General features: G+C 43.3%; 2 protein-coding genes across 8 annotated transcripts in view; one reads left to right on the top strand and one right to left on the bottom strand.

The window, feature by feature from the left end:
- Positions 1 to 19896, bottom strand: part of LOC110513752 (polycomb protein SCMH1) — a 69662-nt gene extending 49766 nt beyond the window's left edge. For 4 of the 6 annotated variants that reach the window (XM_036951525.1, XM_036951526.1, XM_036951529.1 and 1 more), the window contains exons 1-5: positions 19801 to 19896; positions 16911 to 16972; positions 5311 to 5413; positions 5128 to 5211; positions 4562 to 4632 (exon numbers count right to left, since the gene is read on the bottom strand). In XM_036951525.1, coding sequence (XP_036807420.1) covers positions 4562 to 4632; positions 5128 to 5211; positions 5311 to 5332 — 177 coding nt within the window. In that variant the 5' untranslated portion in view covers positions 5333 to 5413; positions 16911 to 16972; positions 19801 to 19896. Of the gene's footprint in view, positions 1 to 4561; positions 4633 to 5127; positions 5212 to 5310; positions 5414 to 10246; positions 10400 to 16910; positions 16973 to 19800 lie in introns of those variants that run through there. The other 2 variants (XM_036951527.1, XM_036951528.1) reach the window with 2 other exon arrangements.
- An 849-nt stretch (positions 19897 to 20745) lies between these two features.
- The window catches only part of LOC118936564 (cyclin-dependent kinase-like 5), a 61847-nt gene continuing 60660 nt past the window's right edge, over positions 20746 to 21932 (top strand). For both annotated transcript variants that reach the window (XM_036951504.1, XM_036951503.1), the window contains exon 1: positions 20746 to 20914. The gene's annotated coding sequence lies outside the window, so the exon portion shown is untranslated. The remainder of the gene's footprint in view (positions 20915 to 21932) is intronic.

Genomic DNA, 21932 nt, shown 5'->3' with positions numbered 1-21932 from the left:
AGCCTAGTGGTTAAGAGTGTAGGGGCTGTAGACAGCCTAGTGGTTAAGAGTGTAGGGGCGGTAGGTAGCCTAGTGGTTAAGAGTGTAGGGGCGGTAGGTAGCCTAGTGGTTAAGAGTGTAGGGGCGGTAGGTAGCCTAGTGGTTAAGAGTGTAGGGGCGGTAGGTAGCCTAGTGGTTAAGAGTGTAGGGGCGGTAGGTAGCCTAGTGGTTAAGAGTGTAGGGGCGGTAGGTAGCCTAGTGGTTAAGAGTGTAGGGGCGGTAGGTAGCCTAGTGGTTAAGAGTGTAGGGGTGGTAGGTAGCCTAGTGGTTAAGAGTGTAGGGGCGGTAGGTAGCCTAGTGGTTAAGAGTGTAGGGGTGGCAGGTAGCCTAGTGGTTAAGAGTGGAGGGGCGGTAGGTAGCCTAGTGGTTAAGAGTGTAGGGGCGGTAGGTAGCCTAGTGGTTAAGAGTGTAGGGGCGGTAGGTAGCCTAGTGGTTAAGAGTATAGGGGCGGTAAACAGCCTAGTGGTTAAGAGTGTAGGGGCGGTAGGTAGCCTAGTGGTTAAGAGTGTAGGGGTGGTAGGTAGCCTAGTGGTTAAGAGTGTAGGGGCGGTAGACAGCCTAGTGGTTAAGAGTATAGGGGCGGTAAACAGCCTAGTGGTTAAGAGTGTAGGGGCGGTAGGTAGCCTAGTGGTTAAGAGTGTAGGGGCGGTAGGTAGCCTAGTGGTTAAGAGTGTAGGGGCGGTAGGTAGCCTAGTGGTTAAGAGTGTAGGGGCGGTAGGTAGCCTAGTGGTTAAGAGTGTAGGGGCGGTAGACAGCCTAGTGGTTAAGAGTGTAGGGTGGCAGGTAGCCTAGTGGTTAAGAGTGTAGGGGCGGTAGGTAGCCTAGTGGTTAAGAGTGTAGGGGCGGTAGGTAGCCTAGTGGTTAAGAGTGTAGGGGTGGCAGGTAGCCTAGTGGTTAAGAGTGTAGGGGCGGTAGGTAGCCTAGTGGTTAAGAGTGTAGGGGCGGTAGGTAGCCTAGTGGTTAAGAGTGTAGGGGCGGTAGGTAGCCTAGTGGTTAAGAGTATAGGGGCGGTAAACAGCCTAGTGGTTAAGAGTGTAGGGGCGGTAGGTAGCCTAGTGGTTAAGAGTGTAGGGGTGGTAGGTAGCCTAGTGGTTAAGAGTGTAGGGGCGGTAGACAGCCTAGTGGTTAAGAGTATAGGGGCGGTAAACAGCCTAGTGGTTAAGAGTGTAGGGGCGGTAGGTAGCCTAGTGGTTAAGAGTGTAGGGGCGGTAGGTAGCCTAGTGGTTAAGAGTGTAGGGGCGGTAGGTAGCCTAGTGGTTAAGAGTGTAGGGGCGGTAGGTAGCCTAGTGGTTAAGAGTGTAGGGCGGCAGGTAGCCTAGTGGTTAAGAGTGTAGGGGCGGTAGACAGCCTAGTGGTTAAGAGTGTAGGGGCGGTAGGCAGCCTAGTGGTTAAGAGTGTAGGGGCGGTAGGTAGCCTAGTGGTTAAGAGTGTAGGGGCGGTAGGTAGCCTAGTGGTTAAGAGTGTAGGGGCGGTAGGTAGCCTAGTGGTTAAGAGTGTAGGGGCGGTAGGTAGCCTAGTGGTTAAGAGTGTAGGGGCGGTAGGTAGCCTAGTGGTTAAGAGTGTAGGGGTGGTAGGTAGCCTAGTGGTTAAGAGTGTAGGGGCGGTAGGTAGCCTAGTGGTTAAGAGTGTAGGGGCGGTAGGTAGCCTAGTGGTTAAGAGTGTAGGGGCGGTAGGTAGCCTAGTGGTTAAGAGTGTAGGGGCGGTAGGTAGCCTAGTGGTTAAGAGTGTAGGGGCGGTAGACAGCCTAGTGGTTAAGAGTGTAGGGGTGGTAGGTAGCCTAGTGGTTAAGAGTGTAGGGGCGGTAGGTAGCCTAGTGGTTAAGAGTGTAGGGGCGGTAGGTAGCCTAGTGGTTAAGAGTGTAGGGGCGGTAGGTAGCCTAGTGGTTAAGAGTGTAGGGGCGGTAGGTAGCCTAGTGGTTAAGAGTGTAGGGGTGGTAGGTAGCCTAGTGGTTAAGAGTGTAGGGGCGGTAGGTAGCCTAGTGGTTAAGAGTGTAGGGGCGGTAGGTAGCCTAGTGGTTAAGAGTGTAGGGGCGGTAGGTAGCCTAGTGGTTAAGAGTGTAGGGGCGGTAGACAGCCTAGTGGTTAAGAGTGTAGGGGCGGTAGACAGCCTAGTGGTTAAGAGTGTAGGGGTGGTAGGTAGCCTAGTGGTTAAGAGTGTAGGGGCGGTAGGTAGCCTAGTGGTTAAGAGTGTAGGGGTGGTAGGTAGCCTAGTGGTTAAGAGTGTAGGGGTGGTAGGTAGCCTAGTGGTTAAGAGTGTAGGGGCGGTAGGTAGCCTAGTGGTTAAGAGTGTAGGGGCGGTAGGTAGCCTAGTGGTTAAGAGTGTAGGGCGGCAGGTAGCCTAGTGGTTAAGAGTGTAGGGGCGGTAGGTAGCCTAGTGGTTAAGAGTGTAGGGCGGCAGGTAGCCTAGTGGTTAAGAGTGTAGGGTGGCAGGTAGCCTAGTGGTTAAGAGTGTAGGGCGGCAGGTAGCCTAGTGGTTAAGAGTGTAGGGGCGGTAGGTAGCCTAGTGGTTAAGAGTGTAGGGGCGGTAGGTAGCCTAGTGGTTAAGAGTGTAGGGGCGGTAGACAGCCTAGTGGTTAAGAGTGTAGGGGCGGTAGGCAGCCTAGTGGTTAAGAGTGTAGGGGCGGTAGGTAGCCTAGTGGTTAAGAGTGTAGGGGCGGTAGGTAGCCTAGTGGTTAAGAGTGTAGGGGCGGTAGGTAGCCTAGTGGTTAAGAGTGTAGGGGCGGTAGGTAGCCTAGTGGTTAAGAGTGTAGGGGCGGTAGACAGCCTAGTGGTTAAGAGTGTAGGGCGGCAGGTAGCCTAGTGGTTAAGAGTGTAGGGGCGGTAGGTAGCCTAGTGGTTAAGAGTGTAGGGGCGGTAGGTAGCCTAGTGGTTAAGAGTGTAGGGGCGGTAGGTAGCCTAGTGGTTAAGAGTGTAGGGGCGGTAGGTAGCCTAGTGGTTAAGAGTGTAGGGGCGGTAGGTAGCCTAGTGGTTAAGAGTGTAGGGGCGGTAGGCAGCCTAGTGGTTAAGAGTGTAGGGGCGGTAGGCAGCCTAGTGGTTAAGAGTGTAGGGCGGCAGGTAGCCTAGTGGTTAAGAGTGTAGGGGCGGTAGGTAGCCTAGTGGTTAAGAGTGTAGGGGCGGTAGGTAGCCTAGTGGTTAAGAGTGTAGGGGCGGTAGGTAGCCTAGTGGTTAAGAGTGTAGGGGCGGTAGGTAGCCTAGTGGTTAAGAGTGTAGGGGCGGTAGGTAGCCTAGTGGTTAAGAGTGTAGGGGCGGTAGGTAGCCTAGTGGTTAAGAGTGTAGGGGCGGTAGGTAGCCTAGTGGTTAAGAGTGTAGGGGCGGTAGGTAGCCTAGTGGTTAAGAGTGTAGGGGCGGTAGGTAGCCTAGTGGTTAAGAGTGTAGGGGCGGTAGGTAGCCTAGTGGTTAAGAGTGTAGGGGCGGTAGGTAGCCTAGTGGTTAAGAGTGTAGGGGCGGTAGGCAGCCTAGTGGTTAAGAGTGTAGGGCGGCAGGTAGCCTAGTGGTTAAGAGTGTAGGGGCGGTAGGTAGCCTAGTGGTTAAGAGTGTAGGGGCGGTAGGTAGCCTAGTGGTTAAGAGTGTAGGGGCGGTAGGTAGCCTAGTGGTTAAGAGTGTAGGGGCGGTAGGTAGCCTAGTGGTTAAGAGTGTAGGGGCGGTAGGTAGCCTAGTGGTTAAGAGTGTAGGGGCGGTAGGTAGCCTAGTGGTTAAGAGTGTAGGGGCGGTAGGTAGCCTAGTGGTTAAGAGTGTAGGGGCGGTAGGTAGCCTAGTGGTTAAGAGTGTAGGGGCGGTAGGTAGCCTAGTGGTTAAGAGTGTAGGGGCGGTAGGCAGCCTAGTGGTTAAGAGTGTAGGGGCGGTAGGTAGCCTAGTGGTTAAGAGTGTAGGGCGGCAGGTAGCCTAGTGGTTAAGAGTGTAGGGGCGGTAGGTAGCCTAGTGGTTAAGAGTGTAGGGCGGCAGGTAGCCTAGTGGTTAAGAGTGTAGGGCGGCAGGTAGCCTAGTGGTTAAGAGTGTAGGGGCGGTAGGTAGCCTAGTGGTTAAGAGTGTAGGGGTGGTAGGAAGCCTAGTGGTTAAGAGTGTAGGGTGGCAGGTAGCCTAGTGGTTAAGAGTGTAGGGGCGGTAGGTAGCCTAGTGGTTAAGAGTGTAGGGCGGCAGGTAGCCTAGTGGTTAAGAGTGTAGGGCGGCAGGTAGCCTAGTGGTTAAGAGTGTAGGGGCGGTAGGTAGCCTAGTGATTAAGAGTGTAGGGGTGGTAGGTAGCCTAGTGGTTAAGAGTGTAGGGTGGCAGGTAGCCTAGTGGTTAAGAGTGTAGGGGCGGTAGGTAGCCTAGTGGTTAAGAGTGTAGGGGCGGTAGGTAGCCTAGTGGTTAAGAGTGTAGGGCGGCAGGTAGCCTAGTGGTTAAGAGTGTAGGGGCGGTAGGTAGCCTAGTGGTTAAGAGTGTAGGGGTGGTAGGTAGCCTAGTGGTTAAGAGTGTAGGGTGGCAGGTAGCCTAGTGGTTAAGAGTGTAGGGGCTTATAGTGTTGTAGTTACTGGGTCATATCTACCTGTCTGAAACAGCTGGGAGACGCGGCTGTGGATGACGTTTCCTTAAGGTACTCCTCCCAACTGAAGGGTTCTGGCAAAACAAAAGGGCATAGTTCATCCTATCTGACAGTCGTAGGTTACACTACATTGTGACAGAGAAGAACATTGCAGGAGACGTATCTGACAGTCGTAGGTTACACTACATTGTGACAGAGAAGAACATTGCAGGAGACGTATCTGACAGTCGTAGGTTACGCTACATTGTGACAGAGAAGAACATTGCAGGAGACGTATCTGACAGTCGTAGGTTACGCTACATTGTGACAGAGAAGAACATTGCAGGAGACGTATCTGACAGTCGTAGGTTACGCTACATTGTGACAGAGAAGAACATTGCAGGAGACGTATCTGACAGTCGTAGGTTACGCTACATTGTGACAGAGAAGAACATTGCAGGAGACGTATCTGACAGTCGTAGGTTACACTACATTGTGACAGAGAAGAACATTGCAGGAGACGTATCTGACAGTTGTAGGTTACACTACATTGTGACAGAGAAGAACATTGCAGGAAACGTGTTTAATACCATTAGATTTATCCAGAGAGGGGGGACCGGTTCCCGGAGAGGGGTTACTTCTCTCAGGTTTCTCCCTCCTCTCTTCTTTTGGCTCTGAAAAGGAGACAATTCAACCTCTTATGAATACACTTTAGAGTAGAATAGAAAATAATAGAACCAATCCAACACAAAGCATTAAAAAAAAGTGCTGACCTTTCTGAGGTGTTCGGCCCATTGTGACCGATGGTACCACCAGGTGCCAGGTGAGGAGACCACAGACTGGTCAATGTGCCACTACCGACGCGGTGCTGAGCTCCTAGAGCAGATACACAGAGAGAGACATGTATTTGTTAACCTGTATTTAACCAGGAAATCCCAATGCATTATTTTTTTCTTAACTTTTATTTAACCAGGAAGTTCCATTGAGGTCAAGATACCTTTTTAAAACAAGGGAGACAAGTAGAGTGAGGCGGGGCCCCTCGTTCTAGGTTGGTACAGCAGGCAAAAAAATCTATATCCACACCTTGTTTCCGCAAGAGTACACACAAAGAAACATCTATTGGAGAAATATCTAACAGCAACGACTGAAATGGAGGGGAATTTTTGCTCATCTTGATTGTCACAGCAACTAAAGCAGCAGAAGCTGGGACCAGGACACAGAAGGAAATGGATCAGCGGTAATCACCACGAACGCATTCTGAGGGAATGAAAACCAGAAGTGGATTTCATCCCTGACAGACAGTGTAATAATTGACTGGGCCTCCGGACCACGCAGGCTTCGGAAGATCAAAGAGTTTTTGGAGAAGTGATGAGGTCACAGCTGTCATGGCTGTAGACGGTACAGTAATACGTGCCGTGTAGCAGACACTTTTATCCACAGTACAGTAAGACTGGAGTCCACGCTCTTGTACCAGCCCATACAGATGAGTTAGGACACCTTGAACAACTTCTACCCACATGAAAGGTGCGGCTTTTAGTCACATCCAAAGTAGTGAAAAGGAGGCAGACAAAAAAGGAAGATCCGTTCAATGTACAGAAAAAAACAGACATAACCTTTTTTCTACAAATAACATGACCCAGGCTGAAGACTGAAGCCTCCAGACAGACAGAATAATAACATGACCCAGGCTGAAGACTGAAGCCTCCAGACAGACAGAATAACAACATGACCCAGGCTGAACACTGAAGCCTCCAGACAGACAGAATAATAACATGACCCATACAGACAGACAGAATAACAACATGACCCAGGCTGAAGACTGAAGCACCCAGACAGACAGAATAACAACATGACCCAGGCTGAACACTGAAGCCTCCAGACAGACAGAATAATAACATGACCCATACAGACAGACAGAATAACAACATGACCCAGGCTGAAGACTGAAGCCTCCAGACAGACAGAATAATAACATGACCCATACAGACAGACAGAATAACAACATGACCCAGGCTGAAGACTGAAGCTCCCAGACAGACAGAATAATAACATGACCCAGGCTGAACACTGAAGCACCCAGACAGACAGAATAATAACATGACCCAGGCTGAACACTGAAGCACCCAGACAGACAGAATAATAACATGACCCAGGCTGAACACTGAAGCCCCCAGACAGACAGAATAATAACATGACCCAGGCTGAACACTGTAGCACCCAGACAGACAGAATAATAACATGACCCAGGCTGAACACTGAAGCCCCCAGACAGACAGAATAATAACATGACCCAGGCTGAACACTGAAGCCCCCAGACAGACAGAATAATAACATGACCCAGGCTGAAGACTGAAGCACCCAGACAGACAGACAGACAGAATAATAACATGACCCAGGCTAAAGACTGAAGCACCCAGACAGACAGAATAATAACATGACCCAGGCTGAAGACTGAAGCCCCCAGACAGACAGAATAATAACATGACCCAGGCTGAAGACTGAAGCCCCCAGACAGACAGAATAATAACATGACCCAGGCTGAAGACTGAAGCCCCCAGACAGACAGAATAATAACATGACCCAGGCTGAAGACTGAAGCCCCCAGACAGACAGAATAATAACATGACCCAGGCTGAAGACTGAAGCCTCCAGACAGACAGAATAACAACATGACCCAGGCTGAACACTGAAGCCCCCAGACAGACAGAATAATAACATGACCCAGGCTGAACACTGAAGCCCCCAGACAGACAGAATAATAACATGACCCAGGCTGAAGACTGAAGCCCCCAGACAGACAGAATAATAACATGACCCAGGCTGAAGACTGAAGCCCCCAGACAGACAGAATAATAACATGACCCAGGCTGAAGACTGAAGCACCCAGACAGACAGAATAATAACATGACCCAGGCTGAAGACTGAAGCCCCCAGACAGACATAATAATAACATGACCCAGGCTGAACACTGAAGCCCCCAGACAGACAGAATAATAACATGACCCAGGCTGAAGACTGAAGCACCCAGACAGACAGAATAATAACATGACCCAGGCTGAAGACTGAAGCACCCAGACAGACAGAATAATAACATGACCCAGGCTGAAGACTGAAGCCCCCAGACAGACAGAATAATAACATGACCCAGGCTGAAGACTGAAGCACCCAGACAGACAGAATAATAACATGACCCAGGCTGAAGACTGAAGCCCCCAGACAGACAGAATAATAACATGACCCAGGCTGAAGACTGAAGCCCCCAGACAGACAGAATAATATCATGACCCAGGCTGAAGACTGAAGCACCCAGACAGACAGACAGACAGAATAATAACATGACCCAGGCTGAAGACTGAAGCCTCCAGACAGACAGAATAACAACATGACCCAGGCTGAACACTGAAGCCCCCAGACAGACAGAATAATAACATGACCCAGGCTGAACACTGAAGCCCCCAGACAGACAGAATAATAACATGACCCAGGCTGAAGACTGAAGCCCCCAGACAGACAGAATAATAACATGACCCAGGCTGAAGACTGAAGCACCCAGACAGACAGAATAATAACATGACCCAGGCTGAAGACTGAAGCCCCCAGACAGACAGAATAATAACATGACCCAGGCTGAAGACTGAAGCCCCCAGACAGACATAATAATAACATGACCCAGGCTGAACACTGAAGCCCCCAGACAGACAGAATAATAACATGACCCAGGCTGAAGACTGAAGCACCCAGACAGACAGAATAATAACATGACCCAGGCTGAAGACTGAAGCCCCCAGACAGACAGAATAATAACATGACCCAGGCTGAAGACTGAAGCCCCCAGACAGACAGAATAATAACATGACCCAGGCTGAAGACTGAAGCCTCCAGACAGACAGAATAATAACATGACCCAGGCTGAAGACTGAAGCCCCCAGACAGACAGAATAATATCATGACCCAGGCTGAAGACTGAAGCCCCCAGACAGACAGAATAATAACATGACCCAGGCTGAAGACTGAAGCCCCCAGACAGACAGAATAATAACATGACCCAGGCTGAAGACTGAAGCCCCCAGACAGACAGAATAATAACATGACCCAGGCTGAAGACTGAAGCCTCCAGACAGACAGAATAACAACATGACCCAGGCTGAACACTGAAGCCCCCAGACAGACAGAATAATAACATGACCCAGGCTGAACACTGAAGCCCCCAGACAGACAGAATAATAACATGACCCAGGCTGAAGACTGAAGCCCCCAGACAGACAGAATAATAACATGACCCAGGCTGAAGACTGAAGCCCCCAGACAGACAGAATAATAACATGACCCAGGCTGAAGACTGAAGCACCCAGACAGACAGAATAATAACATGACCCAGGCTGAAGACTGAAGCCCCCAGACAGACATAATAATAACATGACCCAGGCTGAACACTGAAGCCCCCAGACAGACAGAATAATAACATGACCCAGGCTGAAGACTGAAGCACCCAGACAGACAGAATAATAACATGACCCAGGCTGAAGACTGAAGCACCCAGACAGACAGAATAATAACATGACCCAGGCTGAAGACTGAAGCCCCCAGACAGACAGAATAATAACATGACCCAGGCTGAAGACTGAAGCACCCAGACAGACAGAATAATAACATGACCCAGGCTGAAGACTGAAGCCCCCAGACAGACAGAATAATAACATGACCCAGGCTGAAGACTGAAGCCCCCAGACAGACAGAATAATATCATGACCCAGGCTGAAGACTGAAGCACCCAGACAGACAGACAGACAGAATAATAACATGACCCAGGCTGAAGACTGAAGCCTCCAGACAGACAGAATAACAACATGACCCAGGCTGAACACTGAAGCCCCCAGACAGACAGAATAATAACATGACCCAGGCTGAACACTGAAGCCCCCAGACAGACAGAATAATAACATGACCCAGGCTGAAGACTGAAGCCCCCAGACAGACAGAATAATAACATGACCCAGGCTGAAGACTGAAGCACCCAGACAGACAGAATAATAACATGACCCAGGCTGAAGACTGAAGCCCCCAGACAGACAGAATAATAACATGACCCAGGCTGAAGACTGAAGCCCCCAGACAGACATAATAATAACATGACCCAGGCTGAACACTGAAGCCCCCAGACAGACAGAATAATAACATGACCCAGGCTGAAGACTGAAGCACCCAGACAGACAGAATAATAACATGACCCAGGCTGAAGACTGAAGCCCCCAGACAGACAGAATAATAACATGACCCAGGCTGAAGACTGAAGCCCCCAGACAGACAGAATAATAACATGACCCAGGCTGAAGACTGAAGCCTCCAGACAGACAGAATAATAACATGACCCAGGCTGAAGACTGAAGCCCCCAGACAGACAGAATAATATCATGACCCAGGCTGAAGACTGAAGCCCCCAGACAGACAGAATAATAACATGACCCAGGCTGAAGACTGAAGCCCCCAGACAGACAGAATAATAACTGATGTTGTCTAACAATAAGAACCTGTTCGAAATGTAGTGCACATGCACATCCAATCAAATCATTCTCCCAGTGCAAGTTACAAAACAATAGCACATAGGCAGGAAAGGAAATGTGCCCACAGAGCCAACTGGATAAGTCTGTTTTTAGGTAGGTAACAATGAGCAATGGAGCCTAGACCACTCTGGTTCTACGGATATCTTACATTGTCAAGATGAAACCAATCACCAAAGAGGACGCTCAAGGTGAGAAAACATCCATCTAACCAGTGAAGTCCCAATGAAATCCATGTGATGGAAAAAGATGAAGAAATTCTCTCTCTATCAACATCTCTCCTGAGCCAACAAAAATGTCAGGTTTAGGTTTTGCAGTGTAACAGCTCTCTGTCCCTCTCCCCAGCCCCTCTCTTCCCAGCCCCTCTCTCTCTCTCTCTCGCTCCCTTCCTTCCTCCCTCCCCTTCTTAGATGTGGATCTCATTGAGCTTGCCCCAGCCATAAAGATTCCTAGCCTCCGTAAAAGGCCATTAAGCCATGTACATCTGGGGGAGTCTGTCTGGGGGAGTCAAGAACTCTAACATGAAAAGGATTCCAGAACCTCTCATTAACAGACAGACGATGTGTGTCTGCTCACTGGTCGAGGCCACGTTCCATTCAGGAGGGCCACGCCCCCAGGACAGAAAGGAGTGGAGATGTCCCCACTTTACAACAGGAGAGGAAGTGCTAGTGTTTTAGTTAGGTCTGGTTCCTTATTACTAGAGGAGGGCAATTCCACAATAACGGAATTACACTTTGACTCCAACTTTTCACTTTAAAATGAAACAGACTTATGGTAAAATCTCCCTCAGTTTTTTATGCGACCATGTTTTCCAAAACTCTTAAATATCTGCTCCGAATTAAGATTCAAAGATGTCTGCAGAAAGAATGGGGTGTCAGCTATGCCTATGACATCACAACTTGAGTAAAAAATTTAAAAAAAAGTTGGTTGTTGAACTACAGTAGGTGAAGTGGATCTGTTAACAGTATTTTGGTAAGGTCCCTGGTAATTCCCAGCCCTAGTAGGTAGGTATCAGTAAGGAGAGATGGAATTAACTGGAGAGAGAGAGAAATGTTATCTTGGTCGTCACTGTCTTGCTTTGACCACCAGATGGCAGAAGAGAGTAATGAGCTTAACAACAGTAAACCAGAGGAAGGAATGACATTAGCAGGTGTCAACTGTTTAGTGACTACTAGGATTTACCATTGTAGCCAATTCAATTGCAGTAATTCCGTTACAGATGTTTTGGTAATTCCGTTGTGAACTTTTATCTTAAAAGATGTGGGTTTTTGGTAACGGAATTAGAACCCACCAGGCAAAAGTTGGTTTCCTCAACATTGTTCACGTCATTTTTAAAAACGTTATAATTAAGTGATGACGTTGAATCAGCGTGGAAAACTGATTAGATCTGCAAAAAGTTACCACCATTTTGTTTTTTTTACCCAACTTTGAACCTACATTTTTAGTTGAATTCATGTTAGTTGACAACTCAACCAAATGTAAATCAAAACTAGAGGTTGAACTAACATCTGTGCCCAGTGGGAAGGGCACAAGGCAATGTTTCTTAAATGTACAGAAGGCAAGTCTCCAAAAGTAAATCTAGGTGTTGATATTAGTTGGCAGGGGTCTTTACTTCAACATGACTGTGTTTTGATGTATTTCTAATACTTCTTCCTGATAGATGTTTTCTAAGACCTTTTTCCTGATAGATGTTTTCTAAGACCTTCTTCCTGATAGATGTTTTCTAAGACCTTTTTCCTGATAGATGTTTTCTAAGACCTTTTTCCATCTGTTTGACCAGAAATCAAAGCCTTTGATTATTACACATTTATAGGATGGAAAATGGTTGAATAATGTATATATGCCTTCATTTAAAAGAATAAAATACATATATAGACTCTTAGCTTTCATTTGACATGCTACTATGAACTTCACATGTTGGCGCTCATGGGTCCTTTTTAAAATGGAAATGCCCAGGAGGAGATCACCTGTTCCTAAACCAAAATAATATATATAGTAATATCTGTGTGTAATGTCCATGCATCTTGGAGGGTCAGAGAGAGCATCTGACACTGTTCCTTAGCTTGGGGGTGGAACCACAATAATAATACCATACTAAATAATACCTTCAATAATGCCATACTAAATATTACTGAAATTAATAATACCATACTAAATACTACTGAAATTAATAATACCATACTAATTAACACTGACAATAATAATACCATACTAAATAATACTGACAATAATAATACCATACTAATTAATACTGACAATAATAATACCATACTAAATAATTCTGACAAGAATAATACCATACTAAATACTACTGAAATTAATAATACCATACTAAATACTACTGAAATTAATAATACCATACTAAATAATACTGACAATAATAATACCATACTAATTAATACTGACAATAATAATACCATACTAAATAATTCTGACAATAATAATACAATACTAAATAATTCTGACAATAATAATACCATACTAAATAATTCTGACAATAATAATACCATACTAAATAATACTGAAATTAATAATACCATACTAAATATTACTGAAATTAATAATACCATACTAAATATTACTGAAATTAATAATACCATACTAAATATTACTGAAATTAATAATACCATACTAAATACTACTGAAATTAATAATACCATACTAAATAATTCTGACAATAATAATACCATACTAAATAATACTGAAATTAATAATACCATACTAAATATTACTGAAATTAATAATACCATACTAAATATTACTGAAATTAATAATACCATACTAAATATTACTGAAATTAATAATACCATACTACATACTACTGAAATTAATAATACCATACTAAATAATACTGACAACAATAATACCATACTAAATACTACTGAAATTAATAATACCATACTAAATAATAATACCATACTAAATAATACTGACAATAATAATACCATACTAAATACTACTGAAATTAATAATACCATACTAAATAATACTGACAACAATAATACCATACTAAATAATACTGACAATAATAATACCATACTAAATAATACCATACTAAATAATACTGACAATAATAATACCATACTAAATACTACTGAAATTAATAATACCATACTAAATAATACTGACAACAATAATACCATACTAAATAATACTGACAATAATAATACCATACTAAATAATACTGACATTAATAATACCATACTAAATAATACCATACTAAAAAATAATAATACCATACTAAATAATACTGAAATTAATAATACCATACTAAATAATACCACCATATTAAATAATACCATACTCAATAATACCATACTAAATAATACTGACAATAATAATACCATACTAAATAATACCATACTGAATAATACCATACTAAACAATAATAATACCATACTAAATAATAATACCATACTAAATAATACCATACTAAATACTACTGACAATAATAATACCATACTAAATAATAATACCATACTAAATAATACCATACTTAATAATAATACCATACTAAATAATACTGACACTTTAACATCCTATTAAAAGGTTATAATGTATAAAGGGAAGGCTATACCTGTAGTCCATCATAAACAGTACATAAAGGGAAGGCTATACCAGTAGTCCATCATAAACAGTACATAACGGGAAGGCTATACCAGTAGTCCATCATAAACAGTACATAAAGGGAAGGCTATACCAGTAGTCCATCATACACAGTACATAAAGGGAAGGCTATACCAGTAGTCCATCATAAACAGTACATAAAGGGAAGGCTATACCAGTAGTCCATCATAAACAGTACATAAAGGGAAGGCTATACCAGTAGTCCATCATAAACAGTACATAACGGGAAGGCTATACCAGTAGTCCATCATAAACAGTACATAAAGGGATGGCTATACCAGTAGTCCATCATAAACAGTACATAAAGGGAAGGCTATACCTGTAGTCCATCATAAACAGTACATAAAGGGAAGGCTATACCAGTAGTCCATCATAAACAGTACATAAAGGGAAGGCTATACCAGTAGTCCATCATAAACAGTACATAAAGGGAAGGCTATACCAGTAGTCCATCATAAACAGTACATAAAGGGAAGGCTATACCAGTAGTCCATCATACACAGTACATAAAGGGAAGGCTATACCAGTAGTCCATCATAAACAGTACATAAAGGGAAGGCTATACCAGTAGTCCATCATAAACAGTACATAAAGGGAAGGCTATACCAGTAGTCCATCATAAACAGTACATAACGGGAAGGCTATACCAGTAGTCCATCATAAACAGTACATAAAGGGAAGGCTATACCAGTAGTCCATCATAAACAGTACATAAAGGGAAGGCTATACCAGTAGTCCATCATAAACAGTACATAAAGGGAAGGCTATACCAGTAGTCCATCATAAACAGTACATAAAGGGAAGGCTATACCAGTAGTCCATCATAAACAGTACATAAAGGGAAGGCTATACCAGTAGTCCATCATACACAGTACATAAAGGGAAGGCTATACCAGTAGTCCATCATAAACAGTACATAACGGGAAGGCTATACCAGTAGTCCATCATAAACAGTACATAAAGGGAAGGCTATACCAGTAGTCCATCATAAACAGTACATAAAGGGAAGGCTATACCTGTAGTCCATCATACACAGTACATAAAGGGAAGGCTATACCAGTAGTCCATCATAAACAGTACATAAAGGGAAGGCTATACCAGTAGTCCATCATAAACAGTACATAAAGGGAAGGCTATACCAGTAGTCCATCATACACAGTACATAAAGGGAAGGCTATACCAGTAGTCCATCATACACAGTACATAAAGGGAAGGCTATACCTGTAGTCCATCATAAACAGTACATAAAGGGAAGGCTATACCAGTAGTCCATCATAAACAGTACATAAAGGGAAGGCTATACCAGTAGTCCATCATAAACAGTACATAAAGGGAAGGCTATACCAGTAGTCCATCATAAACAGTACATAAAGGGATGGCTATACCAGTAGTCCATCATAAACAGTACATAAAGGGAAGGCTATACCAGTAGTCCATCATAAACAGTACATAAAGGGAAGGCTATACCAGTAGTCCATCATAAACAGTACATAAAGGGAAGGCTATACCAGTAGTCCATCATAAACAGTACATAAAGGGAAGGCTATACCAGTAGTCCATCATAAACAGTACATAAAGGGAAGGCTATACCAGTAGTCCATCATAAACAGTACAGTACTGATATACACTTCTTTCATTTAGTAGATTAATAATATGACAAACACCACTCAGGGATTATTATTATATTGTTCAGTTTTTGTTGTCATGGGAAGGAAATGTCCTATTTTTACTAACCTGTAACATAGGGTTTCTTAAACTATGGGTAGGGTCCCAAAGGGGGCCCTGGGAATGTCAGGGGTGAGTCGTGAGAATACAGTGCCTTGCAAAAGTATTCATCCCCTGTAAGGGTCGTGTGTGTAGCTGGTGTAGAGAGTCAGGCGCAGGACAGCAAATATGAGTAATCAACGTACTTTTACTCAAAATGACAAATGTACAAAGTAACATCACGAGCACACAATGACGGACCGAAAATACAATAAACAATCACTCATAAATACAACATGGGGAACAGAGGGTTAAATAATAAACAAGTCATTGATTGAGTGAAGCCAGGTGTGATAAGACAAAGACAGAACAAATGGAAAATGAAAAGTGGATCGGCGATGGCTAGAAAGCCGGTGACGTCGACCGCCGAACGCCGACCGAACAAGGAGAGGAGACGACTTCGGGCGGAAGTCGTGACAACCCCCTTGGTATTTTTCCTATTTAGTTTGCTTTACAACCTGTAATTTAAATGGATTTTAAATTGGATTTCATGTAATAGACATACACAAAATAGTCCAAATTGTTGAAGTAATTTTAAAAAAAATAGTTTGTTTAAAAAAAATTTAAAAAATTAAAAAATGAAAAGTGGTGTGTGCGTATGTATTCACCCACTTTGCTATGAAGCCCCTAAATAAGATCTGGTGCAACCAATTACATGGTCAACTGGTCAGAATTGAAGGAATGATGGATGGTGCTAAATACAGGGAAATTGTTGAGAGAAACCTGTTTCAGTCTTCCAGAGATTTGAGACTGGGATGGAGGTTCACCTTCCAGCAGGACAATGAACCTAAGCATACTGCTAAAGCAACACTCGAATAGTTTAGGGGGTAACATTTACATGTCTTGGAATGGCCTGGTAAAAGCCCAGACCTCAATCCAATTGAGAATCTGTGGTATGACTTAAATATTGCTGTACACCAGCGGAACCCATCCAACCTGAAGGAGCTGGAGCAGTTTTGCCTTGAAGAATGGGCAAAAATCCCAGTCGTTAGATGTGCCAAGCGTATAGAGACATACCTCAAGAGACTTGCAGCTGTGATTGCTGCAAAAGGTGGCTCTACAAAGTATTGACGTTGGGGGGGGGGGGGGGGGGGGGTGAATAGTTATGCACCCTTAAGTTCTGTTTTTTGTCTTATTTCTTGTTTGTTTCACAATAAAAAAAACATTTTGAATCTACAAAGTGGTAGGCATGTTGTTTTAATCAAATGTTTCAAAAATCCATTTTAATTCCAGGTTGTATGGCAACAAAATAGGAGAAATGCCAAGGGGTGAATACTTCCCACTTTATATCTATTATTACACACTATGTATTATTAGTTTGGGTTGTTGGAGGACGATTTGGGTCACAGGAGGACCATCAATTTCTCATTTGGGTCTCGAGCTGAAAAAGTTTAAAAGGGTAGCAAGCATTAGTTTTTACTCACCACGGTAAGAACACAGCACGGCCAAAGACTTAGTAACGTAGTTGTAGTTCCGATCTGGTTACCTATCAGTACAAACATAGTCATGTTTTTGGGTTATTACATATTTATTAACTTATTTCCGGATAACTTCTAAACTACCCACAATTTCTCAACGTCATATGGAGGAGCTACTCTATGCTAGCGAATTCAGCCCAAGCCGGCTAACGTTAGCCACACCTCATGCTTTTCACTGACTTTGTGGCTGTGCAGTGGTGTAATGTACTTAAGTAAAAATACTTAAGTACTGCTTAAGTACTTTTTTGGGCTATCTGTACTTTTCTATTTATATTTTTGACAACTTTTACTTCAATACATTCCTAAAGAAAATATTGTACTTTTTACTCCATACATTTTCCCTGCCACCCAAAAGTATTTGTTACATTTTTAATGCTTAGCAAGACAGGAAAATGGTCCAATTCATGCACTTATCAAGAGAACATCCCTGGTCATCCCTACTGCCTTCTGATCTGGCAGACTCTCACTAAACACACATGCTTTGTTTGTAAATTATGTCAGAGTGTTGGAGTGTGTTCCTGGCTAATCATAAATTTAAAATAAAAAAACGAAGAAATAGTGCCGTCTAGTTTGCTTAATATAAGGAATTTGAAATGATTTATACTTTTAATTTTGATACTTAAAACCAAATTATTTTAGACTTTTACTCAAGTAGTATTTTACTGGGTGACTTTCACTTGAGTCATTTTCTATTAAGGTATTTTGACTTTTACTCAAGTATGACAATTTGGTACTTTTCCACAACTGTGGCTGTGTTATCTAGGTGGGCTGTGTTATCTAGGTGGGCTGTGTTATCTCGGTGGGCTGTGTTATCTCGGTGGGCTGTGTTATCTCGGTGGGCTGTGTTATCTAGGTGGGCTGTGTTATCTAGGTGGGCTGTGTTATCTAGGTGGGCTGTGTTATCTCGGTGGGCTGTGTTATCTAGGTGGGAACCTTTTAGCAAGCAGGCACCGGTGCCTTCTTGCCGTGGGCTCCAAACGACAGAGAAACTCACACCTGCTTGCTGTAATTGTGTAATACCTTGTCTGTTCTCCTTTTTGTTTTTTCAACTTTTTGGCATGTTCTCTGTGAAGTAGGCTATGGGAGTTTTGCAACTTTTCCAACCTTGGATTAGTGCTAGCGCGCTAGTTGACGGACATCTGAAATCTATTTTGGATTTCGGCCCGATGAAGCGCCCGTCTCTCCTCTCTTCGGTAGCTAACTCAGCTTGCACTCTTTTAAAAGTGTTTGCATCGGATGGGCCCCCAACTATCAATATGTCAGTCTCTGCGTTCTCTTTGCTTTTCATATGCAGTTACGTGTTAGTTGTGTTCTAGCTGGTCTCCAGTAGGAGAGCTCTAGCTTGCCGACCATAACCGTGGTGGTTGGCTAGGCTGGCTAGGCTAATAGCTAGTTGGCTAAATAGCTACCTTTAGCTGGCTGGTTAGCTTGCTGGCTATGATAACTGCATATAGCTAACATTCATTGATAACTGGTTGTATGGTGTTATATATTTCCAAGACTTTGGTTTACTTTAATGTAGCTGTAAGCTATGTGTTGATAGCTACTGGCTGATAGGGCTAACAGTAGCAGGCTAGTAGGGCTAATGTTAGCAGGCTAATAAGGCTAACCTTAGCAGGCCATTAGGGCTAATGTTAGGTTAGTTGGCTAGCAACCTTGCAAGTTTATTTGTAAAAAATAAACTTACTTGCTTGTAAGTTGGCTGAAAGTAATTGAAGCCAGTAATCATGAGTGCCAACGATTTGGTTTAATTTGAAGTTAAACATTTGAAGTTATTCCTTTAGGAGTTTACATTTTAGGGAATAGGTTGGCTTGCAGGGTCTTCCATATTACATCACACCCTTGAAAAACCTTTCCCGACACGACTTCGGCATTCTTTGGAAATTCTGATCTGTTTTATGTAATAATTCCCGAAAAGAACTTTGCATTGGGATTTTTCATGTGTATACTAACGCAAATCCGTATGTTACATGTGGTTACGTTTGTTACCTACTCTTTAAGAACCCTTGCTGTTACACCATAAAATCTCTATTTGATACATTGTATAACATGATATGAGGTGAATGGTGTCCGAGTAAAACGAATGTAGGGGGCGTGTCCACATCGAGTGGCTGCACTCCTCAGAAGTGGGCGTTAACCGAAGAGGCTAACAGCAGTTTAGAAATTAGAAAAATATGCCCTTAGTTTATCTTTCGTTAATACTTATTTAATTCATTAATATATATTGCAAAAATGGGTACATACATAGACAACTGTTAAGCATTCTCTTAGATAAAGAAAAACCTATTGATTGACTCATTGTTTTTCAAAGACAACCCTGTGCAAATAAGTTTTTGGGGAAATACGGCAAGCCTAGTGTAAATAAAACAATAAAGTATACATAAAAACATACTAACGTGTGTTGGCAATCAATTGAATAAATAAAACATCGGCGTGTGATGCGTTTCCTTTTCCCTTTTTCATCATTCTCTCTGTTCCTGTCAATGATGTCAGCTAGGAACTAATACTACGATTTAGAAATGGAGCATGTGCCTCGATCATATCTCCACAATTATTATTATTATTATGATCTCTTTCTCTGAAAGAAATTGACCATCGTAAACACCAATAGCGCCCACTGTGCAGCAGTAGAGTCCAGGGAATATGTTACAAGAGCCAAAATGTGCCATGAAAAATACACACCGAGCTCATGGCGTAGTACTCATTGTTTACGTTTAATCTCTGCTCTCTCAGTGTTTGTACACAGCCTACATAAACCCGTAGGCTTAGATGAGAGCGAAAATTCCTTAAACTATATCTGGAAGTTATCATGAAATACACACAATGTAGTACTCACAGTTTCGAGAAGGTATTCGCGTCAGATCCTTCATTTGCCATCAGATGCAGGCCGCCATATTCCGTGTTCTACACCACGCGCATGTCCAACAGCAAGCTGCAATTTATGTTTTCCACTGTAGGTTTTATAATAAGGGGAATTTATTCATAGATTCTATAAAATACAGAATATCTTTCTGTGAAATTAACCATATTTACTAAATATATTTATAAGGAAACGAAACTACAATAGACTAGTGGTACTTTTTTGCATAGTAGAAGGAATATACATCAATTGAATCTGAATAAAAAATATGTACAAATATATAGGAAAATGCTATGAAAAACATATGCTATGGCAAAGGATCTATATTAGCCGAGAGAGAGAGAGAGAGAGAGAGAGAGAGTTAGAGAGGGTGAGAATGAGAGTCTACTATTTTGTCACAGAGTTTATTATAAAACGAACGACGAATAGATAGAAACTCATAGTATCTTTTACTTGCCTCATTAGCATGAATTATGAATAGAATACAATAGAATAGAAGGAGATGCCACAGGTAGCCTAATGGTTTCAGACTGTTTTGGGCTTTGTTAGCTCATTTCCATAGAATGAGCATTGAAATAATTACAGACAAATAATTTAGAGATGGTTTTAATATTCAATTATTTCCTGATTTCACCTTTTCTTGCATTTAAACTAATTATGTGACAGAATAAATACCATGACATAGCATTATGAACCGTAAATAACTAGGCTAAGTTAAATAATAGAGTAGAATAGGATCAAATAGCCTGCATGGCTCTAAGACTTTCAGCACTGTCAAAGCAGGACAGACCGTCACTAGAGAGACAGCTCGAACCTAAATAAAATCCCGCCTTTTGGACAATGTTTTACACTTACTCTACCCTCATAGGTTAAGAGAAAAAGGGTGTAGGTGGAATGACCCTTCTCGCCTTTCTATTGGTCTAAACTGACGCCAGTCAGAAGGATGCGGTTGCAGCTTTAACCAGCAGTAGGCTGAGTATAGAACACGGTGCAGGTTAATATTAGTTACCGTTGAGGCTAGCTGCATCCGACACTTCGTTAAAGGATGATGCAGGTGGAATCGTTTTATCCGTTTCAAAGATCTGACTGAGTGAGTATTGGATCGTTTAACCGTTAAATGTGTTTTCCCCGTTTAGTATGCTGTTGTTCTGTTCTGTCTCCACCATCACACCACAGCATCATTTTCATGGACATGGTGTTATTCAGTCAGTGCAGATCGAGCTTTTTTTTCCATAGACTGCACAGGCAGGCATAGCTTACAGTCAACCTGATGACAATTATACGAGCTTATTATCCAGATGTCCTTCTGTCATTCTGTTATATCACAGACATAACATCTCATTTGCCATGAGAATGGAATCAGGTTTTGGTAAAGCCGTGTGTTGCTAGACATCGTGATCGATACATGGCATAGCCTACATAGGCTGCCTACATTACATGGTGATGCAGGAGTGGGAGGCTGACAGAGCAGGCTATAGGAATGCTGTTTTGCTTTGCTTTAGCGTCACTGCGATTTAGAGACGCAGTTTCATCGCACACCAGCTCTCTCTCTATCTCTCTCTCTCTCTCTCTCTCTCTCTCTCTCTCACTCTCTGTGTCTCACTGTCTCTCTTTCGCTCTCTCTCACTCTGTCACACCAACGCACACACACACACACACACACACGCGCACACACACACACACACACACACACACACACACACACACGCACACACACACACACACACACACACACACGCGCACACACACACACACACACACACACACACACACACACACACACACACACACACACACACACACACATACATACAATCCATCATTCATCATTCCAAGTTATGAACCTGTGGGATGTAGCAACCCCAGAATAGCAGCAGGGACTAGTTTGTATCTGTTCATTTGCCTGTTGCCAGACCTAGTCTGGGGTATTTCCTACAACGTAACAGTTGTAGATGTTGAGCTTTTGGGAACCACTGCCTCTGTTTTCTAGGTTAGTCCACAGATAGAACAATGATGTTTCACCAGATGTATACATCTGAAGCATCCGGTTGGCGTTTCCACTCACCTCCAAATATGGTAGTGACAGGAAGCCCAGTGGCCGGCAGTGG

This window comes from Oncorhynchus mykiss, chromosome 18, assembly GCF_013265735.2.
Source record: "Oncorhynchus mykiss isolate Arlee chromosome 18, USDA_OmykA_1.1, whole genome shotgun sequence".
Classification (NCBI taxonomy): domain Eukaryota; kingdom Metazoa; phylum Chordata; class Actinopteri; order Salmoniformes; family Salmonidae; genus Oncorhynchus; species Oncorhynchus mykiss.
This window is presented reverse-complemented; position numbering and strand designations above follow the sequence as displayed.